Here is a 15,194-nt window from a genome sequence, read left to right as displayed (position 1 = left end):
ACACCCCCTACCCATCCTCCCATGGTCTACAAGCAGAGAGGAATATGCAGGGGCAGTGCGTACTGGGAAATCTCTGTACCTTCCACTCCATTTCACTGTGAACCTGAAACCACTTTAAAAAAAAAAGTCTGTTAAAATTTAACTTTTTAATCCCTACTTATTATTTTCCTCACTTCCATGTCTAATGAATTACAGAAATTGCTTGAACTCATTTTCTAACTCCAAAGACCAAGGCTTATTTTCATCTTTTTCCTATTTTACTTCTTTGACATATTTGCCAGCTCTGTCCTCTCCCTCCTCCCTAACAACCTTCAGCTTAAGTTCAAAAAATGTTTGTTGAATCAGTAAAAGGAAATGCAGTTTTTCTCTAGCTTTCCTGACCACTTAATCCCTTTCCTGTTTCCACCTAACCCTTAAAAATTTCTGGGACCCCATGGGGTCCTCTGATCCTCCTCTGTTCTCCATAGAAGTATCTGGCTTCATACCCATCATTGGTTTCCTGCTATTATATATCACTGATTCCCTACTAACAAATTCTTGACTCACTCGTTCAACTCTTTTTACCTCATTCAAGCATCCAACTATCATTTCCAATCATCAACTAGACAAATCCAGCTGAGCATCCCTTGAACACCTTAGGACCAACTTGTCCAGTACCAACCTTATTTCAATCCTTCTACCCTAGCCATCTGTTCATTCTCTTCCTCTTTCTTTATTACTCTCAGACTCAAAAGAAATGTAAGTACCTAGGGCATTGTACATACAATTTGTCTAACTATGTGGTTTCCTTTCCTATTCTTTCCAAGAAACAGGTATCGCAGACACAGTTTCCTTGGTTTACCCATTAAGGACAATTTCATTTTCCCCCTTCAGGGTTTCAGCCACAGAGAGCACTTCCTGGAAAGTGTTTCTAAACCAAAGGGAATCACTTGACTCTTTACTTGAGTCATCTCAAGGGGAACACAAGATGAGACTTTAGTTCTATCCCTAAATTCTCATCAGTAAAATGGTCACAGATTTAAAATTGGAAACTTAGTTAGTACCCACAAAGGCAGCCCTTCTCAAAGGTTCACTCTGACAAGGTGCATCATCTTGCTCCAAGCACAGGCACAGTCTGCAAGCCTCTGAACTCCAAGGAAGAACAATGACCTCACTGTTTTCACCTGAAGGTCGGAAACTCTTTCCACCAAGTCCAACCTTGGGAGGCCCACAGAGAAGAATTATGAAGGTTTTCCACTGTGGGCTGCCCTTGCTCTCGGTGGAAGGGAGGTGAATACTGACTTATTTGTATTCTTGGACTATCTTGGCAGCAGGGCCAGGCAAACCTCATACTAAATTTGAAACACCAGTACACCTAAGAAAAACAGGCCAACGACTGTTTGCCTTCCTTTAAAAACACACTGTTCGCTGCAGTGAGTGCTTGGAGGATGGGGCGCAGCTATACCAGATGGACCCAGTGGGGAAGCTGGAGAGAAACAATTTCATGGTCAAATCATTAAGAGCTAGGACATTATTATAATTAAGATGGTGATAATGATGATTAATTTAGTAATAGTTAAATCCACATATGAAATAATCTGTTCTGTATCAGCCACTAACTAACTATATTGCCTGTTTTTAGGGCATCTTTTTAATCTTAACAATAATACTGGCAAATAGTCATTATGATCCCCAATTTACAGGAATGTGAGGCTCAGAGAGGTTAATGAGCTTCTCAAATTATATATGGGTAGCTGGCAAATGAGAGAGCCCTGATTCAACCCCAGGTCTGTATGATCTCTTTTGTGCAGTTTCCACTACTGCATGTTGCTGTGGGAAGTAAGGACTTAAGTGAGGTGTCTGACTGCTGGGAGCCAAGGATGCAGCGGCTCGGCTCCTGCCAGAGAGGCCCTACAAAGAGGCAGGGTGGGATGGGGCCAGAAGAACACTTGAATCTGGGCAGGGAGCAGGGGGAGGTAGTTCAAGATGAGAACACACAATAGAAACCAGCTCAGAGAAATAACTACCAATGACCCAAGCAGACCAGAGGGACTCAGGGAGAGGTCACTACAACTAACATCAGAAAGAACCCACAGAAATTACAGTGATGACGGAGGTACGCAAACAGGGCAAGTCAGACACAGCGATGTCTGGCAGCATTCATGAATTAAACTTGGTGCTGAAATCTTTCATTATAGGTTGCCGAAAACAAAAGCTGGTCTTACTGTATAAGAGAGAAGAAGACATAGAAGAGGAGGAGGGGCGTCTTATGGAGTAAGGCAGAACTTTCTAGCAATAGAATTGGCTACCCTTGTTAGGTAGTGGATTCTCCATAATGGGAATTGTTCACAACAGACATTTGTCTCTCTCAAACTTGGGATTCCATTGTCCTCATCCCACCACCCTGATTTTATCAGAAATATTCACACTGACCTTCTAGGTAATCCCAGGAAGCTCCAAATCCCTTGTACCACCCGGTGGGCCTCACACCTCAGCTGAACTCTAATGTGGGAGAACCAAGTTTGATGAACACTAGAAACTGAGGATTCTAAGTCACTTTACTCCCTAAGACTAGGTCTCATTTACTATCAAAGAGAGATACCAATGCCTTCTTACTGGGTTTAGATGAAAAATCCTGGCATAGTAGTTAAGATGAGATTAATTGAATTGAAATTGCCACTCTCTTGACTCCAGACCCTCATGGTCAAACCATTTCATGTAATATACATGTATTAAATGCCCACTAAGCATTAGTCATTTTGTTAGCCACAAAAACTGGGCTATCCAATACGACGGCCACTAGCCACTCTCAGACTGGTTTAGCAAATAAATAAGAAAAGAATAGGACAAGATCCAAGTCCAAGGTAAAAAAATGTGGGGAGACAAATATCAAATAAGTATATGTTTAGAAGTCCTACGATAGAAGTATGTTCAGTGTGGGTACAAATGAGACCAAATCTGTGGGGCTGTGGTCAGAGCAGGGTGGTTCTGAGGACCCTGTGCGGGTACAATGCCCCGACATGCATACGATGGTCATGTGGGAAGCCCCAGTTCCCTTTGAAGGATCACCTCCTCTGACAAGATGTGACTTGAATACTTTACAGGTGTGCTCTAATCTTCTCGTTTATTCTGTAAGACAGACATCCAGGGTCAGAGAGATGACAAAGTCTGACCCTTGTCACAAAACTAGTAACAGACCTGAATTTTACCCCCAAATTATCATAGTCTTTGTTCTTCACCTATATTCAGTGCTGCCCTATTTCAGCAGAGTCTCAACCCTCTTCCCTAGAACCTGTCCCATCCTTCTCTTCAAATGCCCTGATGTTCACCAGTCAACAGTGACAAGTAACAGCCCTAACAGAAACCAGGCAACCTGTACGTACACCATAATCAATCTTCCCTCCAAGCATTTCAACTGGTGGCACTCTGCTATATTCAATTTCAATCCTAACATTTCTGCTAAATGCTGCCCTTGAACCTCTGAACACAGCCTCCAAACACATTCAGCCTTGAGTACTAACAGACAAACAGCAATGAGGCCAGACAGGCATATTTGTTAGAATACGACACTGGAAAACAACTTAGAGCAACCTTAAAACGGCAACCAGTGAAATAACTGCACCAATTAAACAGGATGGTCAGGGGATGTATTGTAAACAGCCATTCATTAAAGAAAGTAAAGCCCTGGTGACAGTTTTTAAATCCTCACCAAAACACTTTTGACTAAAGGCAATATTTTTATAGTTTTTATTCCCTGCCTATAAATGTGTGCTTCTTCTTAAATAGCCCTTTCAGAAACCAGGCTCAGCCCAGCAGATGAGCTGGCGACATCATCCTGCTGCACAGAGAAGGGATTGTTCAGCCTCCAAGAAAACCAGGTGAGGTCTGCCTTCCCTAAGGACAAGGTGGGGCAAGGACCGCCCATCCCCATTATCTTTACTGTGTACGCAGCACTTGATGCGATACTTTTCAGATCACTCCAATTCTTTTCCTGCTTTTCCTGCTGAAGTTTGGGGAGTGGGGGAGCTCCAGCAAAAGGCCATGTCTGGCAGGGAGGCCATGTCTGATGTTAGCTGGCATCTGGGACTAGGACAAAAATCCTTGCCTTGAGAATATTCTCAGATCCAACTTCACCCTGGGATCCCCGCCTCCTCCTTCTAGCCAATCCTGCAGCCATTTAGTTTCCACTGGTTTTTCCCTGAAGGAGGGTGACCTGGACTTGGAATTGCCGCAGGACAAGGGAAGTTAAAGGAGAGTTCCCATCCCTGTCTGGCCTCAGGGCCAAGCACTTACAAAACAATCAGAACCTCCTCAGTGCTAAGATGGAGTTTTTTAGCAGGACTCCAAGTGTTAGTATGCCAAGTAAGTCATGGTCTCTTACTCTTCCATGAGTTGAGTTGCTCTTTTCTTGGTCCAGTGCCTTATTGCTGGAGTCTAAGGGAAGATGTGGGAAGAAAGGGAAGCAAAAGCAAAATGGTCCTGCCACACATTAGTAAATATTTATTGAGCAAATACTATGTACCCAGTGCTGCGATACATGCAGAACTGAGCTAACCTGAAACAGCCCCTGCCCTCCAAAACTTACAGCCTAGCCAGAGAGACTGAAATCCAGCAAGGAAATAATGGAGTAAATAAATTTTTAAACAAGTACCAAATTATAATAAGGGCTACACAGGCAGCAGGGTACTTTGATGAAGAGAACAGAATAGGATCTTTCCAGATTACGCAGATAGATAAAGTATGTCTGAGAAGATTTAAAGATTACACAGGTTTTCTAAAATCCACAAAGCCATACAACATAAAGAGTGAACTCTAGTGTAAACTACAGACTTTGGTTAATAATAATATATCAATATTTATTCATCAATTATAAGAAATATACCACACAAGTGCAAGATATTAATATAGGAGAAATTGAGGGGGTACAAAGGAGTCTTCTCTACTTTCTGATCAATTTTTCTATAAGCCTAAACTTCTCTAAAAATAAAGTCTATTAATTTTAAAAGAAGAAAGCATGGGCTTTCAGATCTGGCTAAAAGAAAACAAATCAGTAAAGTGTCAGAGACTTTCCTGGAAAAGAAAAAGAGCTTAGAAACATATAGATTTATTTTGAAGAAAAAAAGACACCTTGTTCTTCTAAGTTTGAGTTGAACACAGCACCTATCAAAGATCCAAGAGAAATCATTAGCTTCCTACCCATATTCTATAACTTGAAATCTCAGAGTAAAGGATTTAAGAAGCTGGCAAAAAGCATTTTTGATCAATTGTAGGATCAGTTGTAAAACATTGATTCTTTTCCCTATTTGAATCGAAGCACATTTTTCACAACACAGGTCAAAAGAGAGATCTGGGGTCAATCAAAAATGGGGTTTTAATTTCCACTCCTATCCTTGGGATCTGAGTGACACTGGACAAGTCCTCCTGACTTTTCTGAGGTGCAGTCAGCTTCAACCATCTGCAACAGGGGTACCCAGCCTCCCGGCCACAGACCGGTACCATTCCAGGCCCATTAGGAGCAGAGCTACACAGAAGGAGGTGAGCTTGAACATAATGTGCTTGAATCATCCTGAAACCAGCCTCCCACCCTAGTCCATGGATAAATTGTCTTCCAAGAAACAGTCCCTGGTTCCCAAAAGGTTGGGGACTGTTAGTCTATAAAATTGAGAGATTACTTAGTCCACAGTCTTGCTGTGAAGACTAAAAAGGTCGGGCATTCTGGAAATGTACATACTATTGTAATTAATGGTAAGGATATTACAGTTGTTACCATTATTATTATTATTATTATTATTATTAAGCAGCACTGGACACTGTGCTAAGTGCTCTACCCATTATTTCAGTTCATCTTTCCCACAGCCCTGTAGAGTAAGCATTCCTGGCCCCATCACAAAGAGAAGACTCAGAGAGGCTCACTGACTTGCCCAAGATCACACAGCTAGTAAACAGGTGGACATGAGCCCCAGCTTGTCTTGTTTCCACCCCGCTCTCAAATGCAGGTAGGTCAGACTATGGCTTTCCTCACTGAGATTCAGAGGGAACCAATCTCCCCTGGCTTCTTCCCTTATTATCTCAAAAAAAAAGAGACAAAATTACTTTCGTCCTTCAGACCTTCCAAAATCTGCAAGCCCTGTGCTCTATCTGCACCTGTTCATCAGGTAACGTGGATGGAGCCAGACCCCAGAGGTCTTTTTTCTGAGGTCTAACTCACTCAGTCTTGGTCACACCTGCGTGGAAATCCCTTGCTTTTGATACAAACAAAAGTCTATCTGGCTCTCAATTTTGTCCTTAAAGCCCTCATAACATAAGTATAATTACACAGAGTCATTATATTTCTCTATTTCACTTGAAAGTGTTATTTAAGTGTTTAGGGTAGTTTCACAGAAAAAGTATTGGGTGGTGGGGATCACCCATAATATAATATACCTATAGTTGTTATTTTACACTGATTCTTGTGGAAATAATTCACTGTCTTAATTTTTTTTAACTCTAAGAGTGTAGTGAAACTCTAATAAAGAGATGCCTTATACCTAAACGTGTGCTGTCCACTTCAGCTCTTTCCATTATTTCCTGTAAGCAACCCATCGCCAAGCTCCACTTGGGCTGTGGAGATGCACAAGTGGGTATAGAAACACAGGGGTGTTGAAGCATCACATACACACAGTAACTTTCCTGTTTTGGGGTGTGTGTGTGTGTGTGTGTGTGTGTGTGTGTGTGTGTGTATTTCTTGGTCATTTTTTTGTCCTGAAAACTGAATTGGACACATTCCTAAAACATTAAGTGAACTCCAGAGTTCCAAATAAAAGACTTAAATGTTGGGATCTTCGCAGAGACTCCACACTTCCTAGACTCTAAATTTTTTTTAAAGGAAAACGGACAAAAATCTTTGTCCCTTAATTAACTCTGATACACTGTGAAAGGGCAAGTCCACTAGGAAAGGTAGCACACATATTAAAATAGCAAAGTCTGACATGAGGAATGAGAACAAGGGGCCACCTTATGCTGTGGCCAGCCTAGGCCTTCAAACGTTTCGTCAGCAGGACGGAAGCCAGCCCTCCCAGCTCACTTTTATAAAGCTGGGCCTGGCATTCCAGAGCAACATGTGGCTGTGCAGCCTGCTTGTCCCGTAGCTGCTTCAGGGCAGCTGGCAAAGTGGCCGTTGGACTTGCCCTGGAGCCATGGCAAAGAGTGGACTTGTAATTTACGTCCTGGTTATCACCTTACTCCTGGACCAGACCACCAGCCACACATCCAAGTTCAAAACCAGGAAGCACAGCAAACGCCGAGTGAAAGGTAATGGGGCTTCTCAGTCTAAGCTTTTCAGGGAGGGCAGGGGCTGGGCTTTGTTCATCTCCAAACCCCTCCAGGAGACAGTCCCTGGTGACAGTGCCATGCCATCATATGGGCATGGCATTTCATGGGATTGAGTGACCTTCTAATTCTCTGGAGAGTTTGATATTTAAGAGTCATGTAACAGGTTTAATTGGTTTTTACAGGGAAAAAAAAGCTCTTGTGATACAAAAATAATTCTGTATTATATATCCTTTGTCAGGTGGGATTAGGCCTGTAGAATGTTCTTCAGAGGGAGTCACCTGGATATGGTATTATGAACGAGGGGTCAAGCAGAACATATTGATTATTGAGTACACTGTTTCACTCGTAGAGATTGTGTAACTCTATTCAAAGGTAATTGTGAGATTATAATCTTATTCAATGTGGAGTAGAGGTTAGAGCCATTGGTAATAATAATTTCTGTTTTGTCACTGGTTATCATGTATCTTTTTATATCCCTTGCAATATAAGGACAGTCTATATTATATATATTAAAGCTTTTCAATGTCATAGAGAACCTAAACCTGTCTTTAACTTAAACATATTTTAACTTGCGAAGTCATATAGCGTTTGAAGATAATTTAATGCAAACTAAATCCACAAGCAATCTCAAATTGTGGGTGACTTAGCTAGGTTAAGTGGTAAAAAGTAAATGTTGCAAAGAATAAAGATGATCTCAGTTTATTTGACACATGCTGAAACCAACGCAAAAGGAAAAACATGGGTAAGGTTTTATCTCATACTCTGAGTCATTTTCACATAGGATATTTTAAGGTAAATATTATGACACTATTTTCTCATCTACTGCACTTCACTAATAACAGCACACACACACACACACACACACACACACACACACGCACAAGCACCAACAAGGTCAGCTTTGATTTGACACGACACAGACGTCTGGTGGGTAGAAAGGGTGCTTGTCTTACGTTGCGTTTTTATGATTATAAAAAGTGCACTTTTCTAGGGGAATTTATATAATTTATGTCTGATGCAAAGTTTCTTAAGTGGGATCTTTTTTCCTTATAAAATATACTGTTCTGTTACCTTTTTTAATGAAAGACTGAAGTATCTCCCATGCATAAAGGAGGTATGTTGGTGAAGATGGGGGTGGGGGAGAGAGACAGTACTGGGTGATGTGGCATATTTTTGTTGCCAGCATTTCTTCACCAACGGGAGGGAGTGGCACCGTGGTGACCACCCAATAGGGATGTCGGCGGGAGGAGTGTGAATGTGTGAGTGTGCGTATGTGTTCTGAGTGGCTGCTTCTGAAATATTCGCAGTTCAGGTCATAGAGAGCTCCCCTCCCCTCACATACATGCGCACACACGTGAAAACACACTTTTTAAAAACTGATTGGGTACACATCTTAAATATTATCCTTTCTAAGCAGTTTTTGCCAGTCTTTGCTGTTAGTTCCCAAAAAGCAGATTCTACAGTAGATGAAGTAGTAAGCCTGGATTTGCAGAACAGTTCTTATCCCATGCTCTCAAACACAGAGTATTTTAAGTACCTGCAAATAATACTTTATGAAACCAAAAGAAAAAGCCATTTTCTCTCTTTCAATCTTCTCCACAGAATTGCCCACTGTTATTTGTCAGGAGGTAATGTTCCCAGTTTTTTTAAATGCACAAGTAAAATCATATTTTTAACAAAGTAAGAATTGGCTATATGAAGTGTCTGGTAGACAAGCAGACAAGCTAATTAACTTCATCTACTAAATCTTGGATAGATATCAACACAAGGCACACCTCAGTCACTCTGACAACTGCACAGTATTCCCCTGTGTGTCTGGGTCATGACTTACTTAATCTGCCTCTTGGTGAACTTTTGTGTGTTTTCCAGTCTATCTCTTCTTGAGTCAGTGCCTCGGTGAACTGCATTATACACACATAAAGACACTCCTAGACTTACAGTGGGGTTATGTCCTGATAAACCCATCATAAACTGAAAATATCATAGGTTGAAAATGCACTGAATACACCTTACCTATCAAATAGTATATAGCTTAGCCTAAACTACTGTACATGTGCTCATAACACAATATTCAAAATGACGCTGACAACACAGTGCACCGTACAGAGTATCAGCTGTTTAGCTCTGTGGTCACATGGCTGACTGGAAGCTGTGGCTCTCTGCCTCTGCCCAGCATCACAAGAGAGAATGGTACCACATACCACTCACCCAGGAAAGGATCCAACTTCAAAATTCAAATATAGTTTTCACGCCATCGTAAGGTCAAAAAAACATAAACTGAACCATCCTGGCGGCGATCATCTATATGTGTACTGATCCTCATGCTAGGATGTTCTCTTATGTTTCCAGCAGCAAAGTTGCAGGTTGATCATACTTTCTATCCATCTCCTAAAATAACAGCTTCAACCTGTGATGCTGCCTTCGGTGCCTGAGACTATCCATTTCCTCAGACCCTACAGCCCAACATCACCCCTTCGGCTTCAGCCCTGCCAACCTAATGAAAAGAATTAAAAACTTTTTCAAAGTTTGTGTTTATCTAAATGTCACTGAGGCTAAGGTATTTTCCATATGTTCACTGGTCATGTGTTCTGAGAATTATTTCTGCATCATTTCTATACTGCACCTATGTTGGAGCACACAGATAATAAAGAAAACGAGCCTTTTTGAAAACACAAAATGACAATCGAGTGATTTAGCTCTAAAGGAAAGATATTTCTGGTACTTACTGCACAGGTCTCAAAAATTATGTGCTATAGTAATGAATAAAACACAACTTTTGCAGTGAAACAGCAGCTGCCCACAGTCACTGTGGACAAAGCACGGTCACATGTGTCACACAAGACAGAAGCAGAAGCTGATACACCCGGGTAACAACTTCCGTAGTGATTTTCCAGGGACCTAATATTAATTCTTGTATCTTTCTGTTAATTGCAATGTTTACAGCTTCTTTGTGGATATCACTTGGGTGAAAGGAATGGAGCCCTGGCCAGTGTGGCTCAACTGGTTGGACATAGTCCAGCAAAGTGAAAGGTTGGCCAGTTCAATTCCTGGTCAGGGCACAGGCATTGTGAGTTTGGTCCCCAGGTGGCAACCAATCGATGTTTCTCTCCCTTTCTTTCTCTCTCCCTTTCCCTCTCTCTAATAAATCAATATTTTTATAAATAAATAAAATGGAGCAGGAAGCTGAGAGAATGGGGGAATGACATTTATAGGGTCGACAACTTATAACTGGAAGCAAGTCTTCAGGTCTTTGCAAGCCTGGCCTCCAACAACCAATGGTTTTACATTCTTAATATACTCTCATATTTATTCTGGACTGAATGTTCCCTTTGAGAAATGCTTAGGCTATTGTATTTCTAGGCTGAGATACTGGATGCTTTAAGAATTGATGGGCAGTATCAAGTGAAATGGGTCAAGTGAAGCAGGGAGCTGGGAGCACTCTGTGTACCCCAGAAAGCATTTTTCTAACCCAACTATGGAAATACCTGGCTTGCAAAGCACTTGTTTAAGGGGATGGTGAATCAGCATGTTTGGATTTGGGACTGTCCTAAAAGACTCAGCAAAGAGTGTAGATTCTTTAATGTGAAACCTCCACAAAGAGGCATTGGGGGACAGCTCGTATCAAGCTTTAAGCATCTTCTCTGTCTGAGACCATGTGTTAGGGACGGAGCAGGTAAAGGCAATCATGGTGCTGAAGCAGATGGGAGGGATAGGGGGAGAACAGAAATGGAGTCAGTGAGTCAAAGCCCGACTGCACCTTACTAGCTGGGTGACCTTTTGCAGGTTCATTCAGCTGTCTATGCCTCTATTTCTTCTTCTGTGAGATGGGGACAGTGATGGTGTATATCTCACAGGAATGTTGAAAGAATTAAGCTCTTGATGCATAGGGTATAATAACATTTTAGTACTTTTTATTTTTATTATGATTTATTACAATTCCGACCTTTGGCTCTGGATGGTGTGGCTCAGTGGATTGACCGCCGACCTGCAAATCAAAAGGTCCCTTGTTCAATTTCCAGTCAGGGCACATGCCTGGGTTGTGGGCCAGGACCCCCGTAGGGGGCTTGTGAGAGGCAAAGGATGGATGTATCTCTCAAATATCGATGTTTCTCTCCCTTTCTCCTGCCCTTCCCCTCTCTCTAAAAATAAATAAATGTGATCTTAAAAAAAAGATAAAGAAACAATACCTGCCTTTAAAGAGTTCACAGCTGTCACTCTCTGAGGCAGTCCCCATCAGTTCTGGGATTTTGTTGATTCATTCAACAAATATTATGAGTGCCTATTATGTGTCAAACATTGTATTAAACATCAGGAATACCCTGGTAAACCAGACAGATAAAATTAAGTAAAATGATTATAGATTGGAGGGAGTACTTTGAAGAAAAATAAAGTTCTAAAAAAGAGACAAGCCAGAGGGGTGCTAATGTAGAGAGGATAATCAGAAAAATTTTCTCAGAAGAAGAGATGTTTAAACTCAATCAAGAGATGAGTAGGAGTGTTCCAGGCAGAAGGCACCCAAAGGAAAGGGTCCTGTGGTGAGATAGCCTGCTGTGGGCTGCATCTGAAAGTCAGGGAGTCTGGAGCCCGATGGAGGGAGAGTTCCGTGGAAGGGACTGGAGAGTGAGATGGGAGCCCAATCTCATGGAAGGAGCTACTGGTATGATCACCCCCAGCAAACCATAATGAATCTTCTTGGCCAACTTATTTTCATGCTTTATTTTTCATGTACACTAGGCTCAATGTCAACAAAACCACCATTGCCTTAGGTTCTGGGTTCCAAAGCTTTATTTTATTTTGATCTTATTTTAATCATATGCTTTTTATTTCTCCTATACCACCCCATCCTAAAATACCTCCAGAAAAGGATGGAGACCTAAAGACTCAAGTTGAAAAGCTCTGGAGAGAAGTGAATGCGCTGAAGGAAATGCAGGCCCTGCAGACAGGTAAGACCCATCTCATCAATGCCTCATCTCCAAGGAGCTGAGGGAAAATGGTGCATGTCAAGTTCTAGGTGACCTCTCTTTAAAAGAGACATTGACAAGCCAGAAATGTCCAGGAGTAAGGATCCAAGAGCTGGGGAGATGATCGTCTCAGGAAATCAGCTTGATTTTCCACTCCCTTCTTCTATATATGGGAGGTATAGAAATAAAAACAGGCATTTCAATAATATATTTATTTAAAAGTCTGTTCATAATTTTCTTATAGGCAATGAAACAGAATTAAAGCAAGTATTAACTACCTTAAATAATTAGTATTCATTAGATGTTCACTAAGTGCTCTTTGAGAGACCTGGTCAAATTCAACTAAAGGCAGGGTCACAGGACTCAGTCCACACACAGCAAAAGCCCATGGAAGGATCTTGGTCAAAAGCACAGCCTCCCCAACAGAGAGCAGCAGCTGGCACTCCTTCTTGTCTGGAGCAGAGCCCCCAGCAGCCTATGCAGTCATGCATTATTGACCAGGAGCTAGGAACAGCTCTGGCTTGCAAGGCTCAGAAGCCCAGGAACCAACGCTCTCATAGCAACTTCAAAAGTGGAGCTTTGAGGGCCCCACAACAGACCTGCTTGATTATAAGAGTTACAGCCTTCAGAGAAGACTAAAGGTGTGGCTTCCAATCAAGTATTTATAATTCCCAGACCATCCATGTTACCAATGCAAGGTCATTTTTTCACCAAAAGCAATGTTGCCTAATAACACTGGTGATGTATTCCCTTTATCAGGTCTCCAGGGAAACAGAATTAAAAAGTTAAAAGCAGGTCAAATGTATGTGCAGAGGGGGAGTTTTGTTAATGCTTTACCTATAGTCAAGTACTTTGTGAACATTAACAAATCAATCCTCAAACAATTTATGAGACATCTGCCATTATGATTGGCCTCATTTTACAAATGAGGAAACTGAGGCACAAAGAAATTAAATAATTTGTCCAAGGTTTACAAAGTTAGTAAATGGCAAAGCCTGATTCTCCAATGTTTTGCCTTAAACTATCTTTATGTTTGGTTTTAGCCTGGATAACCTGAACAATATTACCAGGGCTGAGTTACCTGCATAAGAAAAACACTGTAGCTCCATATACAAACTCAGACTTTTTCTCTTTTTTTTTAATAATCACGGAATACCATTCCACCTGTAAAAGCCCCAAGGAAATCCAGCACATGATGGAGCTACACTAACACACATGTGTATATTAGGCAGCATGAGGCTAGAGGCCATGTGTGAAGGGTGTAACAGCCCTAGGTGTGTGTAGTGGTGACCTCACGTGCTGTGTAAGTTACATTCTTACATGCTAAGTTGGTGCAAGTAATGACTTCTCTATGCCTCAATATCCTGATATGTAAAGATGAGGGTAATAAAATCCCACTTCATGGGATTGCTGTGATTCTTACATGAGTTCATATAGGTACAATGTTTGGTGCAAGGTCCAAAGCATGCAAAATCTCTAATAAATAAATGTTAACTCAGCATTACCATCACATATTCATTCCACAAGTATGTAATGTCCTGGATGTATTATGCTTTGACATATCTTAATATGTCAAATATCGCATCTTTACAGTCTGTCTCCGGGGCACAAAAGTTCACAAGAAATGCCTCCTTGCTTCAGAAGGCTTGAAACACTTCCATGAAGCCAACGAAGACTGTATTTCCAAGGGAGGGACTCTGGTTATCCCCAGAAACTCGGATGAAATCAATGCCCTTCGAGACTATGGTAAAAGGAGCCTGCCAGGTGTCAATGACTTTTGGCTGGGCATCAATGACTTGGTCACAGAAGGCAAGTTTGTTGATGTCAATGGAATTGCCATCTCCTTCCTCAACTGGGACCGAGCACAGCCTAATGGTGGCAAGCGGGAAAACTGTGCCCTGTTCTCCCAGTCAGCTCAGGGCAAATGGAGTGACGAGGTCTGTCGTAGCAGCAAGAGGTACATATGTGAGTTTATCATCCCTTAATAGATCCTTCTCAAATGCATCTTCCAGGCTAGCGAGGTCATGATTTATAGGCTAATGGTTCCCAAGAGTAAATCCAATTGTCCATAGGAATACAAGAGTCAGACAATTTTGCTACCATAGTTCATGGTGACTTTTCCCTCCATAGGGCATGGGGGATCAGAAAATGATGATCCAGCAACATCCACACACTGTTAAAGTGGCTTCTGCAAAGTGGGCTGTGAAACCTTTCTTTCCTAGTCCCTCTCACTGATACAGAGCAGGTCTGTTATAAAAATACAATAGCCAGAAAAGCAAGCTATTCTAAAAAGTTTAGCATATATTTTATTAATGAAAATTCTCTAATCGGACATTGTAGGTATTATATAATCAAAAAACATTTTAGTCTGGTACTCAATCTGTTCCATTCTGGCCATAGAACCTTGTTAACCCATTATTCTTTCTTTGAGTTCCTGCATCTCCTGATGGAAATTGTATCGTGTTTGCCATGTCAGAACATGAATGTCTCAGATTCCCACTAAGTCTTTTTGTTTCAAGACCCCTTCCCCATGCACACACCTTTTTTGGGGGGAGGCTAAAGTTCTCAAATAAGATCTGAAAGAAAATGATCAAGCAGCATATCTGTCAATCTTCCCCTCTCAGCATTGCATTACAATTTCCAGTTTGAACCAGTAACCCTAAGACAGAACAGGAGCAGTAGATTGTATGAAAAAATAGAAAAAGAAAAATGTCTTCTCTTTCCTTGCTTTAGCCTCCTACTATTCTTTATGAAATTGAGGGTGGACATAATATATGTTAGTTTCTTTTTTTACATACTTTATATTTTAGTAATCATATATTTAAGTCTATTAGGAGCAGCCTATCTTTGGAGGTTGAAAACTAGATTTAAATAAAACTATTTTGAAGTCACATATTTATGCAATTTTTAAAATTCTGCAAAATATTATTTCCATTAAATTGT

General features: G+C 41.2%; 1 protein-coding gene across 1 annotated transcript; it reads left to right on the top strand.

The window, feature by feature from the left end:
- The first annotated feature begins 7,154 nt into the window (after window positions 1-7,154).
- On the top strand, window positions 7,155-14,236 carry CLEC3A (C-type lectin domain family 3 member A). Its single transcript, XM_045819200.1, has 3 exons — window positions 7,155-7,269; window positions 12,150-12,233; window positions 13,845-14,236. Exons 1-3 carry the CDS (start codon window positions 7,155-7,157, stop codon window positions 14,234-14,236), a joined length of 591 nt encoding a protein of 196 aa, XP_045675156.1.
- Window positions 14,237-15,194: the final 958 nt, after the last annotated feature.

This window comes from Phyllostomus hastatus, unplaced genomic scaffold (assembly GCF_019186645.2).
Source record: "Phyllostomus hastatus isolate PE091 unplaced genomic scaffold, TTU_PhHast_1.1 phas_scaffold_345, whole genome shotgun sequence".
NCBI classification, from domain to species: Eukaryota; Metazoa; Chordata; class Mammalia; order Chiroptera; family Phyllostomidae; genus Phyllostomus; species Phyllostomus hastatus.
This window is presented reverse-complemented; position numbering and strand designations above follow the sequence as displayed.

Bases quoted from the DNA above. Each gene is read 5' to 3' on its own strand.
- CLEC3A (XM_045819200.1), top strand. From the start codon at position 7,155: ATGGCAAAGAGTGGACTTGTAATTTACGTCCTGGTTATCACCTTACTC. The intron at 7,270-12,149 runs GTAATGGGGCTT...AAATACCTCCAG, and splicing joins CAGCAAACGCCGAGTGAAAG to AAAAGGATGGAGACCTAAAG. The intron at 12,234-13,844 runs GTAAGACCCATC...GCATCTTTACAG, and splicing joins AATGCAGGCCCTGCAGACAG to TCTGTCTCCGGGGCACAAAA.